Source organism: Typha angustifolia, chromosome 8, assembly GCF_048772165.1.
Source record: "Typha angustifolia cultivar Huaian chromosome 8, ASM4877216v1, whole genome shotgun sequence".
Taxonomy (NCBI): domain Eukaryota; kingdom Viridiplantae; phylum Streptophyta; class Magnoliopsida; order Poales; family Typhaceae; genus Typha; species Typha angustifolia.
This window is the reverse complement of record NC_133246.1, coordinates 15,945,376-15,966,634: the sequence shown is the minus strand read 5'-3', so window position 1 is coordinate 15,966,634 and position 21,259 is coordinate 15,945,376. Positions and strand designations below refer to the sequence as shown.

The following is a 21,259-nucleotide window of genomic DNA, read 5'->3' as shown; positions in this document are numbered from 1 at the left end:
ATAAAGTGGCCCCACGTATTAACAAATCCCACTTCCTCAACAGCCCTCCTGTTTCTTCTTGGACTCCAGAGCCTCCGTTTCATGATTTCCCGAAATTGACGCTTCCGTCGCTTTCCCTACCGGGTTGCTTTATGGAAATTTATCAAAAACACCTCCAATTTACTTATTATTTTCCTCATTCTATCATATATACATATATATTTTTTTTACCTTAAAAATAGCTAAGACAATATTTCATTACTTTTAAAAATAAAAATACTGATTTTAAATTATTCCATTATAAGTAGCTTAAATTCAGGGGAAAAAAAACTTGAACTCCAGACGGTGACTTTTCGGTCAATACTAAGCAATAGAGGGGGCTTTTTGTAAAATTATAGCTCATTCAACGTACTACGCCATAGTGGTATAAGAATAATTACTGGTATGCTATAGAGGCAATTGCGTCATTTCGTGCGCTATTTATACTCCCGCTCGTACTTTCTCCTTTTTATTCCTCGTCTCTCTCTCTCTCTCTCTCTCTCTCTCTCTCTCTCTCTCAAGGTGCTTTTGCTCACTGCTCTCCTCTCTCTTTAGGAAATCTTATCTATATCCTGCCTTTATTTTTTTCGGAAGTCATTCGATCGAGAGGAGAAGGAGAAGCGAGTAGTTAGGGATTTCTCGGAAGGGATCTGGTAATCTCTCTTGCTTGTCTTCTAGGATTGTGTGGTAGCTTTTTGTTTCTACTTCGATTGAGACGTGAGGCTGTTGTCGGTGGTGGACTTTATCTTCTACGATTTGGTCCATCCCTTGTTATGGTAGGGGAATTGGGCAATGCGAGCTAGATCTTGGTATTTTTGTGTCGTTTGATTTGGATTAGGGATCGGCTCTGGTTCGCGTTTGATCTTGGGGAAAAAACAAGTGTTTTGATGTTCCGGTTTTGCTTTGTTTGATTTGGTTTAATTAGTAGATTGAGGGTGATGATGGGTTTATTTTTGTTTTTGTTCGATTAACTTTTGGAGTTATGAGTGCTAGATTTGGGGATGGAAGGAGCTGGATTTTGGGATTGAATTGCTAAAGATCTGAACCTTCTTTTCTTTATCTGGAAGGTAAAACCTATGGCCTTTTAGTTTTTACCTTTCTCTAGATTTGTCGGTAGGAGTTGCTATATTTATATTTTTGGTAAAAGACGTCTCAACTTTCGTACTTAAATATCAGCATTGTTTGCTTCAATAGAGAAATCAGAGATCAGATTAGTTTTATTTCTTTTCTGCGGATCTTAGAGTTTTTTTTTCTCTTTTTTGAGTTGTAGTGCACAGGAATTGAAACAATAAAACCAGGAAGATAGTTTGCTTCTCATTCTGAAAAATTTATCTTTATCTTTATCTTTAGTGGATGGGGTTGATGCCTTATAACCTTTTTCCGTTGCTTTTCCAGCGTAATAATGTTTAGTGTGATAAAGTTCAGAAAATCACCTGAGCCTGAGGGGAATTAGTAGTTATCTATTGTTTCCTTGATCTCTGGTCATCTGTTAAATTAGGTCGATGTTGTAAACCTGATTTAGTGATTCAGAGATCAGTTGGTTTTTGCATGCTTCTTCTTTTTCAGCTGGCATATGGAGGTAATTTTCAGTTAACTAATTCAGTAAACTCAGCTGGTCGACTGCTTTTAGAATGTGCAATTCTAAGAAGTTGCATAATGAGCATATTTGCCAAATTCTTTTGGATAGATGCTTTATCTGTGAGGATGATTCATTATGAATAAGGGATTCAGATGATGTTTCTTCTGCCCGCAATGCAGGTTTACATATGCATCTTTCATAAAGTTGTGCTGAAGCAGAACTTTGTTAGAGACAATTAAAGGGAGTATGAAAAATTCTGCTTTTTGATATTTAACTGTTCTCCTGCAACGTAACAAAAATGGAGAGTGAGATAGACGTAAATGCAGAGCTCAATTATGCCACCTTCCGGTTATCACCAGTCCTAAACAGGTGAATTATGTTAACTAAATTTTATTCTTTTTCCTTATTTTTTTTCGTTTATTTCCTTTCTCAATTGATGTAGTCCATACATACACACAGTAAAAGTTGAAATACTCTGTCTAGTATATTAATTTTTTTCCAAAAAACATTAGCACAAGTTCTAATTGTATACCCACAACTATGGACTCATCACCTTGATGCTATCTTATAAGTATTACCTCATCTGTGATATTTTTCCCTTTCTCTTACACAACCACATGAAAATATACATTGCACAGGTATGAGGCAGTTATTTGCAGTAAAGGCAGAACAGAGAAGCTGGCATCTGGTTCTCTTGATCAGCTACAATTGCATTTACAAGAAGCAGAAAGGTTTCGATCTAGTTTATCAAGTGAGGTCTTCAAACTACAACCAGGGAAAATTCTCAAAGGCTCATCTTGGTTCACCAAATCAACTCTAGCACTGTATGTGCATCAGGAAATATAATTTACATGCATATATTTGCTATGATGGAAACAATGCTAATATCAAAGTTTTTTTTTTTTTTCAGATTCTTGCGTATTGTCAACTCACCTGAGGCCTTGAACTCCGTTAGTGCCACTGTAAATGAGATATTCCAGTTGGAAGAAACTCATCTTGCTCTCTCTTCTAAGGTAGTATGATTTCTCTAAAATTTGATAGTTCACTTAATTAAATGTCAGCAATTCAAGCTCATAAATAACAAAATATGTTTTCCTTACCAGGTTCTTGCAGATCATTCAAGTAGTGGAGTAACAGGTACTTCTAGGTTCTCTTTGAAAATATATCATGATATTTTGAGAACTGTGAAAAAGGAACAGATAACAGTGACCTACTCTCTTATGTAATATTGAGAATGCCTCCGTGCATGAAAAGAGGATAAAAGAAGTATACACTTTTTGAAGCAGGTGAAATTAGGATGATTCATCTGATCTTTATTGAGGGAACTTGTGACAGAAACTAGGACGGTTCATGTGTTTATATTTACATTTCAATTTATGCGTTCGCTTAAAGAATACCAACATTGATTTTATGTAGACCATGAGACAAGATTTCTCTCATTGAAGCTGGTTCAAATTTCTTTTTCTGTAACTGTGTCATAGAAGTTAAAACTTTATTTTTGCCTTTGGGTAAACACCAAGTTTCTTGTACCTCACCTTCTTAAAAAACAATGGTCACAACTGATTGCCACAACCTTATTATTCTTAGAGGCAGGTGTAACTATCTGATAACTCTGATCAGTAAAAGTGGTTCAGCATTTTCCAGTTTTGGTATCTCAAGATTTGTTATGTTTTCCTTAAAAATTGAATACAAAACTACTTCGTAAGCTCTTGAATTGCACAAGATATGCTCTAGACTTGCTGTAAAAGATATGTCTGCAACATATAAAACTTTTAGAGTTACTACTGATCAATATTAAGAATTATGAGAATTCTTCTTTCACTGTGTTCCGTGTAATTTCCTTCTTTCTACTGTTTAAGATTGTAATACTATTACTCCTACAGTTCTGAATGTTCTAGCTCTCTGGTGTTCCTGACAGGAGTATTTTTGAAAGAGGAGGGATCAACAGAGCAGGTATTGCCATTTCTCATTACCTTCCTTTTCTCCCCTCTGTTACTGTTGTTAGATACATTCTGTTTTTAGTTGCTCGGAGCTCATCTGGTGAACCTTTTTTCAGATGAAGATTGAGACAGTTACATCAGATGCTACTAAGTAACCTCTATCCTCTTTTTCCCTATATCCTTAAATTTATATCCTCACACACACACACATATATATGTGTATTTATTAACCTAATAAGATCATAACTGCCAGGAACGAATTACTTCGCGCATTGGATCTAAGACTCATGGCATTAAAGGAAGAGATGATAGCTTCATTTAACCAGGTTGCAGGTTCTAATTTTTCTACCAAGCAGATCTCTGATCTAGTTGCATTTGCTGAACATTTTGGAGCAGTGGATTTAAGGTACCTTCTGAAATTGATGACGTAGTCATAATTCTTCCTATGTCGGCAAGGAATTCAGAACTGAATATGGAAAACTAGAAGCTTGATTTTCTCATGCATGCATCTTTTAGAGTTTGGTCAGACTACTTTGCAGAACAGTTTCACTAACTTGATAACCATTACGAAAATTAGCTGTTAACTGTTAATTGTTTTCCGTCATATTTAAATCTTGTCTGAGTATGTATATTTCTTTTTTATTGCCTGTGGCTTTTTCGCACCTTTCTTGTTATTATGTTACTTTCTATTTCAATAATGTAGCAATTTTATTTTTTCTTTTTCAAATATCAGAAATTCATTGGAGAAGTATCTATCAATTATCTCAAATGGCCCAATAGCAGAACCCTCAGTTGAACCATTAATGGTTTCCCATGATTCAAATGAAATGTCTGAAAAAATGTCGGAGTCATGGACTGGTACCACCAACCCTGCCAGTAATGGTGTCTCACCAGCAAAATTGGCACAAGTTGAGCGGCAAAGCTCAAGTGAAAGTGAGGAGTCCTCTGAGGTGAGTGACGAAGATCAAATTGTTGCAGAAAGAAGCCGGCCTGCTATAAGATCTGCATCACCTAGAAGGTCTGCATCTCCAATGCGACGAGTCCAGATAGGGAGATCAGGTTCTCGTAGGTCTACAACACTTACCATCAAGAGCCTTAATTACTTCCCTTCTAGGGAACGGAATTCACTTAACCGTGGTGCTGATGAAAGCAACAGTGGTGATGAAGAATCTGACCAGCCATTAAAGAAACCTGACACAGCAGCGAGAATGATGAGTGTTCAAGATGCAATCAATCTTTTTGAGAGCAAGCAGAAGGATAAGAATATGGATACTGAAAAAAAGAGAGGTTCAGGGGATGTGTCTAGTACTACCAACAAGTCTGTATTACGAAGGTGGAGTGCGGGAACACATAATTATGTAACACATCAATCACAGGAAATTACCTCAGATACTCCACCGCAGAGCACTCCCACTATCTTGGTTCCTGAGATAGAGGAAAAGAAATTAGTTGAAGTGAAGGACACATCCAATGTTCTGGCATGTAGTTTTGCCACACCTGAGGTTGGAGCATCACAAGCTAATACTTTGGGTGGTATGTCGTCAGAAGTCGAAAGTATGGCATCCTTGACATACTCTTCAATGAGTAACCCCATGGAGCTAATGAAACCCCAATTGGAGGAAATCAGTAGTCAAGCAACTGTCTCGGCTGAACGGAATTGCCAGAAGGAAGCTGAGATTAACCAAAGGCTGATAAAGAATTTGGAGAATAAACCTGGAAAAGCCAAAAGCACAAAGGCTGGTTCCAATGGGCTCGAGGATACCTCCAAGGAACTGAAAGGTGTTTCTAACAGTCGGCACAAGAAGAAAATGAATGAGAAACTTCCAGCTGATAATGCTGGAAAAAGAACTGCAAAGAAAGCACAATTTATGGTTTTACAGGGTGCACTCGAGCAGAGCAAAGAAGAGACTGTCTCAAAAATTGGTGCTGTTAAAGGAAAACATATATCACCAGTTCATTCTCAAAGACCACGACGAAACTCTGCCCCACCCATCTTACCGAAGGAGGTTTTGAAGCCGACGGTCTCCAAAAAAGTTTCACCAAGATCAACAGCACCAGCAACGCATAATGCATTGTCATCAGGACCATTGCCAAAAACAAGTGGGACTCAAATTACTAGGTCCTCACCTAAGATGGTTTTGTCAGATATTCTACCAAGCCATCAAAAGGTCCAAAGTGCATCATCCTATACTAAACCAAGCCCCAATACTGGGAGACCTTTGGACCAACAGAAAGCCAAGAAAGGAACTATAACTGATTCCAAGCCGGCCATTAAAGGACAAGAGGAGAAGAAGTTAAAAGCAGCAACAAAGAACAATAGAAGTGTGAAAACCAAAGCTACACCAGCTTTGGGAGACGACTTTGGTTTCACAGCTAAGCCAACATACAGCAAAGTAACACAAAAGAGCAGCGTTGTCCCACCAGAATCAAAGCCCTTCTTGAGAAAAGGCACGAGGATTGGTTCTGGTGCTGTCCCCGTTTTAGCTAAGACAAAAGCTTCTCAAGCTAATGTCTCTCCAGAAGAAAGTAGAGATCTTATCAGGAATGCAGATAAGGAGTCTTCTCCAACTGAGTCAATCTCTAAGGAAGTAGAAGTTTGTGATGCTCAACCTGTAAGTCAAGGTGACTCAAATTTAGAAACTTCATCAGATAATGGCTTAAACATTGACAAAAAAGAAAGCATGGATCAAAGTTTAGCTGCTCCTAACAGTTTCATCAGCAATTCTCTAGAATTACCTACAGTCGAAATCCAACCTGATGAGGATATGGGCATCTCATCAGCTGCATGGGTGGAAGTAGAGAACGAGGAAGCTCTTACTTCGTGTGAAAAGAACCTGTTAAATAATGCAGTCTCCCCTGTGCTTGTGCCAATGTTATCATCGAGCCCATGCATCGATCATTCGCTATCCCTGGTGCTACAGACTGATAGTAATGAACCGGAAATCATTGAATGGGGAAATGCCGAGAATCCTCCGGCATTAATCTATCAGAAAGATGCTCCGAAAGGTCTGAAGAGGCTTTTGAAGTTTGCTCGAAAGAACAAGGGAGAGGCCAGTGTGACTGGTTGGTCCAGCCCATCAGTCTTCTCTGAAGGAGAGGATGATCTGGAAGAGTCTAAAGGTGGTAATAGGTACTCTGATTCTTTATTGAGGAAATCTGCCCTTCAAGCCAAGGTTTACAGTCACCAGAAGACCATGTTGAGTGAGAGTTTTGATTGTGGAAATTCTAGCAAGAGAACCCCTGAGTACCATCGGGTGAATGACATTTTATCAGGTACAGTACTCATATTCTTGCAAGAAATTTTAGTATGATTTTCACAAACCTTCCCAACTAGTGGTAAATCTTCATTAAAACTTGATCCTTGGTTGGGTAAGATACTAATGTTAAACCACCCACATATAACTAGAAAATGTCTGAACTAGTTTCGTGCAGATTTTCTCCCTAAATGGTTAACATAGAATATTTCTTTCAGGTCAATCAAACAATAGCATGCTAAAATTGGAAAAGTTGCGGGAAGGGCATGCTTCAGTGGCTGCTACCTCAACCAAAGGTGAGTCTGTTTTTGTAAAATTATATCGATCATTTCCATTTTGATAGAAGGCAATGAATGCACTTTCAGCAGATCGTTTGATATCAGTCGCATCACTCCAAATCTATTTTCTTTACTTCCAGGGTCAAGATCATTCTTCTCTCTCTCAACATTTAGGAGCAGCAAGTCGAATGATTCAAAACCCCAATAGCATCAAGCACTTCTCCGAATCTTGGTTCATGGAGTTATGCTCATTCCTAGCGTTCCCTCCTCTCCCAAGTCAGGTGTAGATGATAGATCTGGTTTGTGAAAATTATGGGTAACCATAACCACTCTTTGGCGTTGTATTTGGTTTCTTATTGTTTTATTAAATCCTCTGCTTATATTGTCGTGTCTTCTGTAAATGGTACATGGTATACTTCATAAATTTGTAAGAAAATTGGCATGGTCAACGAATGGTAATGAACAGGTGAGCTTTCTTTCTTCTTGTTTTCTTCCCTTCGAATCCAGAGGCTTGTTCTGTGGGAGTTGAACAGAAATATAGACGAGTTCCACAATCAGATTTCTTTTTCCTTAATTCTCATTATTCTTCATACATATGTATTAATGATTAAAATGTTCTTCTTTTCCCACTATTTTCCTATTGTATTGGGTTATAAAAAGAACATATTCTGTCTAGATGTCACCGGCCAAACATAGTGCTTCCCAGACTAAGGAAGCATCAAAAGTATTTCTTTCAGTATAGATTTAATTCAGTGTAATTATTATATCACTATACTAATTTACAATCAAGTACATAGTAGTCTAAATCGATATAAAATTTCTTATGCAAGATTAAGAAGCCATTGCGCATGTATAGTTAGACTAGTTTACAAGTTGTTCTACAATCAAAGACAATACTTTTTTGAATAAGCATGTATTTAACTGTCAAATAATATCAAATAGAAGAAACCTGGGTATTAGTGAGCATATGTTCTCGTATATGGTCTCTATAAATTTACAATAAGTTTCTAGAATTTTTATTCAAAATAGGTCTCCTTAGATATCTTTTACCATTTTAGTGCATCTATTAAATCCAATGATTTATATAGAAGATAAACTACTAAAATTTTACTATTTATAAAATATTATATAATTCAATATTTTATCAAAAATTAATTTATTTTTGTCGCATAATATTATGATTACTCTTACTTACAAGTACGAGAACTATATGTGAATCGCAAAAAAGGAAAAAAGAAAAAGAAAAAAAAGAAAAAAGAAAAGAAGAAGTGCTTCCATTTCCCGAATCCAGAGTCTAAGGAAGCATCAAAAGGACAAGGACTTCTTTCCCTTCTTCCATCTCCTCTTATCGCAGCTTGTTAAATGTTAAAAGCTTTTGAGCAGCGAGCCTCGAGATCCGAACGCCTGATCAAGGAGTATGACGACGGCCATGGCGACGGCGGAGTCGAACCCCGGCTCTACCACCAGGCGGAAGACGTCAACGCCGACCGCCGCCTTCGGCTCGACGGCGGCGAGCCGCCGCTGCGTCTCGTCGTAGACGGCGCAGCACCGCTCCGAGTAGGAACCTTCCACCTCGTAGCGGCCCCCGCTCGCGGCGCAGGATACCGGAGTCACGTGAAGCGAGTTCTTCGTGTAGATGAAGCTCGTGTGCTTCTTGACGGAGAATAGAGGAGCGGCGGCGACGTCCTCGCCGTCGTAGATGGACCACTGGTCGCCCAGGCTCAGCTTCTGCACATGTGGGAACATCGGACGGTGAGCTTAGTCAAATCCTCGTAAAATTTACTAATTCGATTTTATCTAAACCACTTAAATTGTCGTAACTATAAGCTCAGAGATCAAGAGAACTTCCAAAAAGTTGAAAGCTTTAGGAAAGAGGAAAATACTCCATCGATATCAATCAACAAATTAGGATTCGGAAATGGCAATAGAAAATGGAGATCGGAAAACGCACTCGAATCTATTTACCTTTTTCCGGATAGTGAGCAGCGGCTTCCCGAAGCCGTCCATGAGGACGACCTTGCCCTTGTTTCTCGAGGCGTAGTTATCAACTCGGAAGACGAGGTTGCCCTTCGCGTCGAAGACGGCGAACCCTTTCCCGTTGAGTACCAGCGACTTCCGCCACACCGTCAGCACCACCGCTGCGTCTACGCCGCCGCCGTCGCCCGATAAGCAACGCAGATCCGACTCATGAGGCGTAGATTTCGAATGCACCTTCATCATCGCTCGCTTAATTAGCTTTCTGACCGCCGGAATCGGACGACGAGTTAGGAAGAACCGGGGGAAGACAAGCAGATATGAGATAGAAAGTTGGGGGGAGTGGTCACAATTTATATCTTTTTAGTTTTTAAAATGCCCTCGTACTATTTAATAATTACTTGTCCCATGCGAGAATGGCGGCGTGACGTCAGACGACAAGATTAGCGTATCTTTGCCTTAAAAGTTTATGTTAAAAGAAAACAAGGGACTTAGGACGTATTAATATGAACCTTATTCACTGTGCATAATAATAAAATAATCTTAAAATAAATTAGCATATCTTTACATAATCTAAAAGAGGTATGCTTGTCGTGATAAAATAGCCCCCACGGGTTCGTTGTGGTGTCGAAGAATCCGATACTAATCACGTGACAGCAAACTTATATAACACCGGAAACGTTTTAACTCTCGTGCTACTGTATCTTAATTTAATTACACGTGCATGAATATGGAATTCTTTTTCTCTTTTTTTAGTTTCTCTTTTATCCAATCCACTTTCCTTTCTGTATGGATAATTTATTTTTCTTAGGATATATATAGGCCAACAAAACCACCTGCTTGATGTGCTACGACTAAGTTTAGCACGTGGATGGTGTGAACTGTGCATTTGACCGTATTGAGAGAATACGGCGAAGAAGGTATAACGTTGCCGATACTGTACGGAAAGGCGACATCGTGCTACTTTGTTTTCAAAGTTGGAAGGATTGAACACACCCACTGCACTGTAGCTTTCGTGGTCGAAGATACTGAAATTTTACGTACTGAATTCGTTTTGTATAGAAATGGGGTGTTGGTAAAAGAAGAGCTGAGACTTGGAAGATAGCGATCGAATTAAGAGAGAGTGAAGTGAAGACATACTCTTCATAGATTGGGGAGAGACAGACTCAAAAGAGTGAAGGCGGTTGGAGATCGTTTGTCTTATTTTTGTTCTTCCAAATCAGTGGAAATCTCAAGAACAATAGGTCGAACACCTTTTGAGGGTTTCACATGGCTTGTCCGATTGTTCCCTTCCACGAGTTTGAAGTGGAGATTAAAGCAAGGCCCTTGAGCCTGATATTATATTTGCCATGTTTATTTCGACAGAAAATATTTTTGCCATGTTATGTTGGAAATCTCCCTTGTGAGTGAAATCAAAAGGACTAATATTCATACTAATGCAAAATATAAGACAAATTTAAGGAAAGATGGTCTCTTTCAAACGTAACATGCGCTGGTTTCTATTGAGATCTCAAATCTTTCAAGCAATAGTAACACATTATACCTATTTAAGTCAGAAAGTACCATTAGGCACCACAAAAAAGATAGGATGCATAGCTTGCAGACTTCAGCCAAGTGCTTTGTTCCAGCAATCCGATACTTTCTTACCCACTGTTTGCAACTTTCTTACAGTCTAAAAGTCGACTGGTACCAGTGCTGAACTCATGTGATGCAAAACTAAAAGACAACCAACATGTATGAAAAAATACCTCAAGTGATATGATAAGTGCATAGGTCAAGCATATTTCAAACTGCATAAACATTGAATGAGAATATTGACTGATCTGAAGAACAACATATTGATCAGTGTTTATATCAAATATATTTCAGCAAGTTTTACACTCCCACATCACCGCTCTTCTACATGACGATGCATTGTGCTACCCTGGTACATAAATTAACTAACAAGGTGTCAGCTGTGCAACAATGATTTTTTTTTTCATATATGGTTGCAAGATATATAAAGTACAGAAGAAACAGTGCTCAGCATCGAGTTACCACCGTAAAGGTTTTGCATCCAGAAAAAAATTCAACATAGTTAAATGACTCGAGCTGCATAAGAAAAATTCTGCAATAACAAATCAATTAAACAAGCTCAATATAGGCCATTGGTGCATTGTCACCTCGCCTTGGTAAGGTTCTGATGATTCTTGTATACCCTCCATTCCTTTCACCATATCTATCTTGGACCTCTGCAAACAAAGCATGGACTATCTGCTTCTCATAGATAAAACCCAGTGCCTGTCTCCTCTTATGGAGAGACCCATCCTTTGCCAGTGTTATCATTTTGTCAACATACTTTCTCATCGCACTTGCCCTTGCTCTTGTTGTTTTAATTCTACCGTGCTTCAAGAGTTGTGTTGTAAGGCCGCGTAGTAGTGCTTTACGTTGATCTGGAGGCCTGTTAAGTTTTGGGACACGTTTGCCGTGCCTCATCGCGTAGAATTTGCTCCCATTGTCTATAATACTAAAACCATTCTCATAGAGGGCATTGCCTGGAAATGTAGTAGAACAATCACAATAATGTCAGAACAGAAATCCATCTAACACGATTTAGTTCTAATGTTTTGAGAATTTAGACTAAGAAGCTGCTATTTGAGTTGAATGAACCCCCTGTTTGATTCCTATGTTTGGTCGCATTCATGAACATAGATGTTAACACTCAACACCACATCATTACATTAGAATGTGTAACAAAGTAGAATAAATATAAGGAAAATGATACACAAATGAAAACTTATTTCCATATCAGTTCATCCTAACTTCAAAAACTACAACTTTAAGTGTATTTAGACAAAATAGCAGGTCAAATTGATAAAGGATAGAATAGTATTAATAAAACTACTTCCGCACAGGATATTTCATGTTTAAAAAGATTAAATACCAACAACACTGTCGGCAACTGTTTTGGATGTCAAAAATAAGCATTAATATTGAATAGCATAGAATGTATTATGTATCCAACCAAAAATTGGTGATACCTAAAATAACAACTTATCTTAAACAAATTTAGGACCAAATCGTTGCAGAAATTAATATATATAAACAAATTGGATGGCTTTCAGTGTTCTACATAAACAATTCCAAGATTCGAACTTTTCCCATCTTTCGCGTCTATGTTTGGACTAGATTCAATAAACCGACAGCAAACAGTTAAAAGATTAGCTCAACCGAAAGTAGGGTTATACGACTCACCAGATCCGAGCGAGAGAAGAGGTGACTCGACGGCAAGGCCGGAGAAGGAGCGCAAGGGCTTGGGCTCGCGGTGAAACGAGCGGAGCCGCGACGACGAGGGGAACGAAGGGGAGGTGGGGAAACGAAGCGACGGGGTTCGAGTCGAGGCAATCGAAGGGAGGGCGGAGCGGAGCGCGGAAACGCTCCATGGCGATGGAGAGACCGCCGTGGCCATCGGAAAGCGAGGTTGGGGGAGAGGGAGAAGAAGCAGTGGATAAGAGAGTGCGGATAAGTTGCTTCCTTTGCTCCACTTGGGGGGATAATTATGTATTTCGTGGCCTCGCGGGTGGCGATTAGGCGTGGAAGCGGGTTGGATAGTATTTATCCGATCCGATAGCTAGTCTGATCCGGATTTAGATAAGCGGGTCGGATATGTTTTTTTTAAAAATAAAATACCAATAAAAACACACACCTCAAATAGGGTATTGTGATTTAATTTTAAAAAAAAATCAAATTTAAAAGGGTTAATTTAACTTAGAGATTTTTTTTATATATCTTTCTTAAATTATTTCTGTAACACATATACCCCTTAGACTATTAAAAAATAATATCTTAAACAACTTTTTATTAGAATTTTATTATCTTTTGTATCTATAAATTGACATGTCGGTAATTATACGACATATTTATTCTTATACTTTTAAGAAAAAAATTAGTCTCTAAAGATACCCTTACCTTCTTATTGGGGTATCTTGGTATTTTTTAGCTTTTTTTTCTATAATATTTTCAATAGTTCGGACAATTAATTATTCTTGTAGGAAAACTTGAAAATATTGTAGCATATTTAGCAAGGTGATTGAGTGTGGGAATTAAACTGCAAATTGGCTTCGAAGAAGTGTGACAATTAATCACCATTCATAGATAGTTTATGTGATGCGATCTGAGTCATATTAGCATTAATCCACCTCAACAGCAGTTGGAGTTCAAAACTTCACATTAGGATAGAACTGCCTTTAGTTTCCATGCAAGAAAACTAAGAACCTTTTAAGCTAAAAAGGTGCGTTAATTTCCTTCCAGAGCTTGATTTAAATGAGTGAAAATTGAGATATAAACTCACAGAACTCAGAAGAACACGCATGATTTAATGTCATGAAAATGTATATATGTGTGCACGATTTTAGAGAGAGAATTAATTACGTTATATTATTATTCATAAATAAATGAGAGTTACCTCATGAATCAAATAATATAAAGTTGCATTAGATAAAGACGATTTTAATCTTTTATACTCTAATAGAATTATATTTGCACTGTTTCAAAAGAAAATTTAGTTAATTATTTCTACTAGCAATTGTAACTTAACTTTTAATAAGATGGATATATCTTTCAGACGCTAGGCTTTCATTAATAATAAAAATTGACAACCAGCAAACAAGGAGAAGAAAGATACACTTTCTATAATAATTATTCTCGATCTATTATGAGATCGCAGCCTATGTGGTGGATATCATGAGCAAGAATTGCAGTTGCATGCAAAGGGACGAAAGAAACACTTCCCAATCGGTTGGCCAGGGAGGTTGCAGAACCAGGTATAGCAGCACTGCATCATCTTGCAGCTCTTCCCATCTTTGGCTGAGCAGCACTGGCATGTCGAGCACGTCTTGGCCTCCGCAAGCGTGCGGTGGGGGACGCCGACATCGTTGATATCATACTCTATCAACTGTCCTCCTGCAGGGATGTAACTAACGTTGGCTTCAAGCTTTCCTGCACATTTGTAGTGTGTTAGCAAAGATGAGTTCAGTTAGAATGTGTAAGGCTAGCTTTGTTATAAGGGTGTGGATGAGTTATATATATGTATACGAACCTCTTACGGGGAAGGAGATGGATAGGAGGAGCACTGTAGTTGCGACGGCATTGATGGTGAGCTTGTCCATGGTTTGTAAGATGATGAAATATATGGTAGAGAGGTGTGGGAAAATTTATAGGTCGTCACATAATCTCGTTGGAAAGAAATGTCAAAATCAAATTTGGTTCCAACTTAAGGGGGGTGTTTGTTAGGAAGAAATATCGAAATCAGATTTAGTTCCAAACTTGAAGGGGAGTGTTGGAAAGAAATATCGAAATAAGATTTTATTACTATTATTATTGATTTGGTTAATCTGTTTATTATTTACTTTCTTTGTATATAGTAGCTCTATTGGATAGACAAGGTTAATTGTATGAGAGATTGTTGTAATCTCCTCCTATTTATGTATTTAATTCATCTTAATGAAATACACAATTATCTCATTCTATTTAAATTTCTTTCTTTTTTCATAGTATCAGAACTAGAACCCTAGCAATTAAGTTCTATTGCAGTCATAATCTAATCCATCGAAACCTTCATTACCCTTAATTGCTGAAGATAATCATTCTTTTTCCCAAGGTGTTGTTCTACCAAATCCATCAAAGGTAGGGAAAGAAAAATCCCCTGCTGACCTCTCTAATCCTTACTTCATCCATCCTTTCGATCATTTCGGATTGGTTCTCGTTTCCAAACCCTTTAATGGAGATAACTACTCCAGTTGGAAAGGATCATTTCGGATTTATCAATGGGTCTATCTCAGCTCCTTCAAAAGCAGATGATCCTGAAAGTCAGGCCATTTAGTCAAGATGTAATGACATTATCTATTTTTGGATAGTCAACACTTGTGATCTAGAAATTGCTGACAGTGTGAATTTTTATTCCACTGCCAGAGAAGTTTTGGAGAACCTTGACACTCGATTCTCTCAGGGCAATCTAGCACGCATATTTGAGATCAAACGGGACATCGCCCTCCACAAGCAAGAAACCACCTCCATCTCCACCTATTATACTCGATTGGAAACTCTATAGGACGAGCGAGAGATGCATTATGAAATACCACAATCGGAGCAACAAAAGGTAATGCAATTTCTAATGGGTTTGAATGAATCTTATAGTGCAATCCGCGGCCAGATCCTCCTGATGAAACCTTCCCCTTCGATTCACAAAGCATACTCCTTTATTGCTTAAGAGGAGAAACAACGCCATCTAGGAGTTGTTTCCTCCTCCACCGAGCTGACCTCGGTTGCTGCCATGGCTATCCGCAAACTTTATCCGCCATCACCAGGAAAGAACGAGAGGAGCGATCGTTCTGATTCTAATCACAGACGCAATGGATCGATTCTGGAAAGGTGCGACCCCACTGCACCTATTGTGATGCCGATGGACATTGGGTCCAAAAGTATTACAAATTACATGGTTACCCCTTGGTCATCCAAAAGCCAAGTCCAATCCAGGCTCAGGCTTTGTTCGGCCCAATTACTCTACAGTCAACCAGGCAAGCTGTAAAGAAGGTGGACCTAACACCACATTCACAGAGGCCTAATTAAAACAAATTATTAAACTTTTTAATAATCGAGCAGAAGGTACTCCTAATCCTAAAGCAAATGCGGTCACAAAACCAAGTTTGTCTCAATTAGCTCGTCGAAATTGGATTATTGATAGTGGTGCAACAAATCATATCACCTCATCATCAAAAATACTGCATAAAGACAAAGGTTGCTCGTTATCACCCGTATTATTACTTAGTGGAGAGAAGGCCAAAACTATCATTAAAGGATCCATGCCTTTGAATTCCATCTATAAATTGCATGATGTGTTATCTATTCCTACATTTAAAGTTGATTTGCTATCAGTAGGGCGATTGATAAAAGGCTTAAATTGTTCAATGACATTTTTTCCTTATTGATGTATTTTGAAGGATCTAGATACGAGGAAGATGGTTGATTTGGGTGAAATATGTGACGGCATTAGGAGCAGAAAAGTCTACCACTAAACAAGCCACGTTCTCAAACCAATCAACATGCAATCTCACCATCTCATCTACCGACCTTTGGCACAACTACTTAGGGCATGTATCATCTTCCCATTTGAATTTTATTGCCCAAAATTTCATAAATTGTTTTGCTAATTCTAATAAATCTTGCTCTATTTGTCCACTTGCCAAATAAAGTCATTTACCTTTCAATGTCAGTAATACTTTCTCTATTAAACTATTTGATGTTATTCATTGTAATATTTGGGGTTGCTATCAACATCCTTCCCTTTCTGGTTCTCATTATTTTCTCACCATTGTCGACAATTTTTCACAATTTACTTTGGTCCAAAAATAGCCAATTAGGTTTTCCTACCAAAACAAAAGAACAATCTGTTTGTATTTTTTTTTTGTTGTTATTGATTTGGTTAATTTGTTTGTTATTATTTATTTATTTTTAAAATATCGAAATCAGATTTTATTATTATTGTTATTGATTTGGTTAATCTGTTTGATATTTACTTTTCTTGTATATAGCCGCTCTATTCTAATTTGTTGGATAGACAAGCTTAATTGTAGGATGGATTGTTGTAATCTCCTCCTATTTATATACTTGATTCATTTAATGAAATACATAATTTTCTCATTCTATTTTAATTTCTTTTCTTTTTTTCAAATCCATCAACTCTCACCTTTTCGTAACCTCCGTATGTGTTCATGTAACTCATAAATGAAATCTAATTATGTTTTTGTAACCTACGCGGGCTAATAGTAACTTGAGTATTTGGGTTACTCTTTTATACCCTTATATAAATGGACACGAGGGTTTTGCCAAAAAAAAAAACAAATGGCTGTTCTTTTGTTTTGGTAGGAGAACCTAATTGGCTAGTTTTGGACCAAAGTAATTAATCTTATTTTTGAATGGGGAGAGGAAGATCTAACTGCTTTGTGTTTAATACAAGTTTGTCATTGTAAAAGAAAATAGTATATTTATTCAGAGAAAATGATTTTTTAATAGAAAAATATGCACTTTTTTTTTGAAATATCGAAATCAAATTTTATTATTATTGTTATTGATTTGGTTAATCTGTTTGATATTTACTTTTTGAGTGGAGTGTCAAATAATGTCAATTAAAAAAAAGGGTTAATTACGCTAACACCCACTTAACTATATTCGGTTTTTATGAAGACCCTCTAAACTTTTTTAGGTTACAATGTCACTCCTAAATTTTGGGGCAAAGTGTAACCACGGTGAAGAAAATTGTATAATGACCAGTTATACCCCTAACAAATTTTTTTTTGTCACCAATTTATTCAATAAAAAGAAATTAATTTTTAAAATTACTTAAATACCCTCAACTAACTTATACAAATTTTATAAATAAATTACCCCACTCCCCGTTGCTCATCTCCCCCACCTTCCCTTGTCTTACCGTCAGCAGCATTAGCGTCGACCATCGTGATGGAGTCGACAACGTCAATCGCGCCACCCCAAAGTGTCGCCACTCGTTGAGCACCAAGTAGTCTGCCACCCCAAGGATGGCTCCCTCGCCGCCCTTAGCTGGCTCATCGTAGAACCCCACCAGGAGCGGGGAAGGAGGAGGGATTTCCTGGCACCATGGAGACCCTTGCCGTGATCCTTCTCCATGGTGGCTGTCGCCACTGTGAACGCGAATGCGTTGTTGTAGAACACCATTGGGAGTGGGGAAGAAAGGAGGGAGGTCATGGTGCCGTGGAGACCCTCACCGTGTACCTCACCGGCGTCGTGGGCGGTAGCATCGTTGGAGAGGGGGAAAAGGAAGGAAGAAACGGGAGAGAAGAAGGAAGATGAGGGCATATTTGTCCATTATTATTGGACCAAAATAAAATTAAGTTATCTTCCCTCCAACAAGGGTGTTTAGATTATTTCACATCTAAAGTGATTATCACATAAGCTGACTCCCTCAATTTAATTTATGCAACCGTATACTAATAGAATGATGACATTGAATTTTTTTTTTAAAATTTAGGGATGACATTGTAACATAAAAAAATTTAGAGAATCTCCGTAAAAACTAGATATAGTTTAGGGTGTCGACCTAACTAACCCCTAAAAAATAGTGTATTAGTAGGTATATGTACTCACATATATTTTTCAGAAATTCAGCGGGGGACGATGAGTGTTGCTTAAGAAACGACAATTATTGAGGATAATGTGGTCTAAACAAACTATTCGTAGAAGGAAGTTTTTCTAGTTTTCTTTCCCTTGCCTTTGCTTGACTACAAATTGATTTTATGTATAGGCTTCTAGTTTTCCCTTAAATAAGTTTAATACTTTTTATATGTATTAATTTCCTTTTAGAGCTTCATTTAAATGAGTGAAAAATTTATGTTTTTAATAACGAATAGTCCTTGTGAGATATAAATTCACAAAAATTATTTAGAGAGTGAAAAGTATGAAGTTAAGTACGTTTGATTATTATTATTATTATTCATAAGTAATGGATATCTAGTTAATTCATGCGTCAAACAATATGAAATCGTTAAAGAAAGATGACTCTAACAATAGAATTATCATTGTATTCTTCAAAAGAAAAAAAAATTAATTATTTCTGCTAGCAATTGTAAATTAACTTTTGATAAGATGGATGTAAGACAAATATCAGACATATTTATATCTATCACAATTAGTTATATGTATATAGAAAATAGGCTTTCATTGATAATTAAATTAACAGACAGCAAATGAATACTTCTCTCTCTAGCAGCAAAATAGCAAGTATATAATCTCTTATTCCTAAATCACAGCCTCTGTGGTGTTTAAATCACGAGCAAGAATTACAGTTGCATGCAGTGGGTTTAAAGGAACACTTGCCAAACGGCCGGTCAGGGAGGTTGCAGACCAAGGTATAGCAACACTGCATCGCCTTGCAGTTCTTCCCACCGGAGCAGCACCGGCATTGTGAGCATACCTGGTTCCTGGCAAGCGTGCGGCGGGGGACGCCGGTGCCAGCGAGAATATCGTACTCCGTCAACTGTCCTCCTGCAGGGATGTAACTGAGGTCGGCTTCTAGCTTTCCTGCACATTTATAGTGTGTGAAGAGATTAGAATGTCTATATGGCTAGCTTGTTATAATGGTGTGGATGAGTTACATACGTATATAAACCTCTTATGGGGAAGGAAATGGAGAGGAGGAGAGCTGTAGTTATGATGACATTGATGGTGACCATGGTTTGTGAGATGATAAAATGGTAGAGGTGTTATAGATATCGACTTGCATGAACTCTCTCACCTTTTCGTAGCTCATGCCTTTTTAGGTTATAATATGATTGTAAGTAACCTTAACTCCTAATTAATTTATATTATGGTAGTAACTTACGCCTATATATACATAGGTTACAACTTGAAGTTTTGTTCCTTAATTTGCGTTATTTTGAAATTAGATAAAGAAACTCTAACGTAGGAAATCCTCTCCAGAGAGGTCCACTGAGTAGTGTCTACTTAAGCATTAGAATAACGAAATATGATAAGAAAGTAAGTGCTCATTGATGTTACTTTAAATGCTCTTCTTGCATCTTCTATGTGTAGTTAGATCATTTATCATACATAATATTTTAAAATGTAGCACTAATATCTATATCGGATGAAAGGTTTGAGGATTGGATTAAGATCATGCAAATTAAAAGGAAAACGCAGAAGAAGTTGGTCTAACAAAATAAACAAAATCTATACCATATCTCTTTAGGTTCTTTGTACCAAGAAAAAAATAATTGATTTCCTTTATAATTAAAAAAGATGCATAAATTATAATAGCATCGTAGCAGAGCCGTCCTAAAAGAAACTGAAGCTCTATGCCAAAGATTTCAAAAGGAGGCCTTTTTATAATTGATTTTTTAACAGTGAGTAATAGTAAATAGTAAAATAATCTTTTTATTATTCGTTTGAATATTTTGACCCAAAATTTAGATGAATATTTAATTTTGTTAAATCCACATCGATCTTTCCATAGAACCATCTTATAATTAAGGCTCAAAACATTAATTTTTTTGTGATTAAGAGTACCTATGCAAACACTTTCTCTAAGTAGAGCACACACTGCAGCAATGATTGCAGGAATTTCTCACAACTGGGGCCCCAAAGTATAATTATGGTTATTTACACCAAAAATCCACTTAGTTTTCCATAAAGAATTATATCATAATAATAGGCTTTCACTGATAATTAAATTAGCCAGCAAACACTTGTCTCACTAGCAGTAAAGTAATTACAAGTATATATAATCTCTATGCTTCGAGATCACAGCGTACGTGGTGGATATAATGAGCAGGAGTTGCAGTTACATGCAGTGGGCTTAAAAGGAACACGTCCCAAACGGCCGGCCAGGGAGGTTACAAACCAAGGTATAGTAACACTGCATCACCTTGCAGTTCTTCCCATCGAAGCAGCACGACGGCGGGGGACGCCGATGCCGGCGAGAATACCTTGTAACTGAGGTTGGCGTCTAGCTAGCTTTCCTGCACATTTACAGTGTGTGAAAAGATTAGAATGTCTCTTTGGCTAGCTCACCATAAGGGTGTGGATGAGTTATAGATGTATATGATCCTCTTATGGGGATGGAGATGGAGAGGAGGAGCACTGCTGTTGTTATGACATTGATGGTGAGCTTGTCCATCATAATACATTTTTCAGACAACATAATACTTTTTTGAATAAGTATTCCTTAAAACATATATTTGAGTATCAAATGATGTCAAATAATATATAAAAAAAAGCGTGTTAGTGGGCATATATGCTCAAATATACAACAATTTTGTGCAAATTTTTGGGAATTTATGATGATGAGTGTTGCTTAAGAAATGAGAATTATTGAGGACAACATGGTGTAAACAAAGTAAACAAATTTGATAGCATCTCTTTTGGATATTTTAGCACAAGTTATTTCCATTTTTTCCTCTTTTTTCTTGCTTGACTATAAATTGATTTAATGTATAATCTTCTAATTTAATTTTTCCCCTTAAAAGAATTTAATCTAGTTACAAAATAAAAATTGTAGTTTGGGATAAAAATATTTCGAAAGCTATCCTAGGTTTATAGCTAATTAACCTTTAAAGTAGATTAGTTATTAGTGCCATTCTAATAATTGTCGGCCATAATAACACATAAATAAATCTTCGTGCATGTTGACCGAATCTTATCTTATCTTTT

The 21,259-nt window shown here is 37.3% G+C and overlaps 3 protein-coding genes across 4 annotated transcripts; 1 reads left to right on the top strand and 2 right to left on the bottom strand.

Annotated features, from left to right (window-relative positions):
* The first annotated feature begins 514 nt into the window (after window positions 1-514).
* LOC140764760 (uncharacterized) lies at window positions 515-7,553 on the top strand. 2 transcript variants are annotated; one of them, XM_073103495.1, is made up of 12 exons: window positions 520-671; window positions 1,012-1,085; window positions 1,777-1,966; window positions 2,236-2,421; window positions 2,508-2,610; window positions 2,701-2,734; window positions 3,516-3,550; window positions 3,654-3,688; window positions 3,791-3,943; window positions 4,271-6,810; window positions 7,010-7,087; window positions 7,210-7,553. In XM_073103495.1, exons 3-12 carry the CDS (start codon window positions 1,896-1,898, stop codon window positions 7,275-7,277), a joined length of 3,303 nt encoding a protein of 1,100 aa, XP_072959596.1. In that variant the 5' UTR covers window positions 520-671; window positions 1,012-1,085; window positions 1,777-1,895; the 3' UTR covers window positions 7,278-7,553. The 2 variants fall into 2 exon arrangements, with proteins under 2 accessions (XP_072959595.1, XP_072959596.1); XM_073103494.1 differs by lacking the exon at window positions 1,012-1,085 and having other exon boundaries at window positions 515-671.
* A 689-nt stretch (window positions 7,554-8,242) lies between these two features.
* On the bottom strand, window positions 8,243-9,343 carry LOC140765783 (protein LURP-one-related 8-like). The gene is made up of 2 exons (XM_073105015.1): window positions 9,035-9,343; window positions 8,243-8,797 (listed from the first exon to the last, which is right to left on the bottom strand). Exons 1-2 carry the CDS (start codon window positions 9,287-9,289, stop codon window positions 8,435-8,437), a joined length of 618 nt encoding a protein of 205 aa, XP_072961116.1. The 5' UTR covers window positions 9,290-9,343; the 3' UTR covers window positions 8,243-8,434.
* Window positions 9,344-10,857: 1,514 nt separating this feature from the next.
* LOC140765025 (large ribosomal subunit protein bL17c) lies at window positions 10,858-12,561 on the bottom strand. Its single transcript, XM_073103940.1, has 2 exons — window positions 12,278-12,561; window positions 10,858-11,577 (listed from the first exon to the last, which is right to left on the bottom strand). Exons 1-2 carry the CDS (start codon window positions 12,489-12,491, stop codon window positions 11,168-11,170), a joined length of 624 nt encoding a protein of 207 aa, XP_072960041.1. The 5' UTR covers window positions 12,492-12,561; the 3' UTR covers window positions 10,858-11,167.
* Window positions 12,562-21,259: the final 8,698 nt, after the last annotated feature.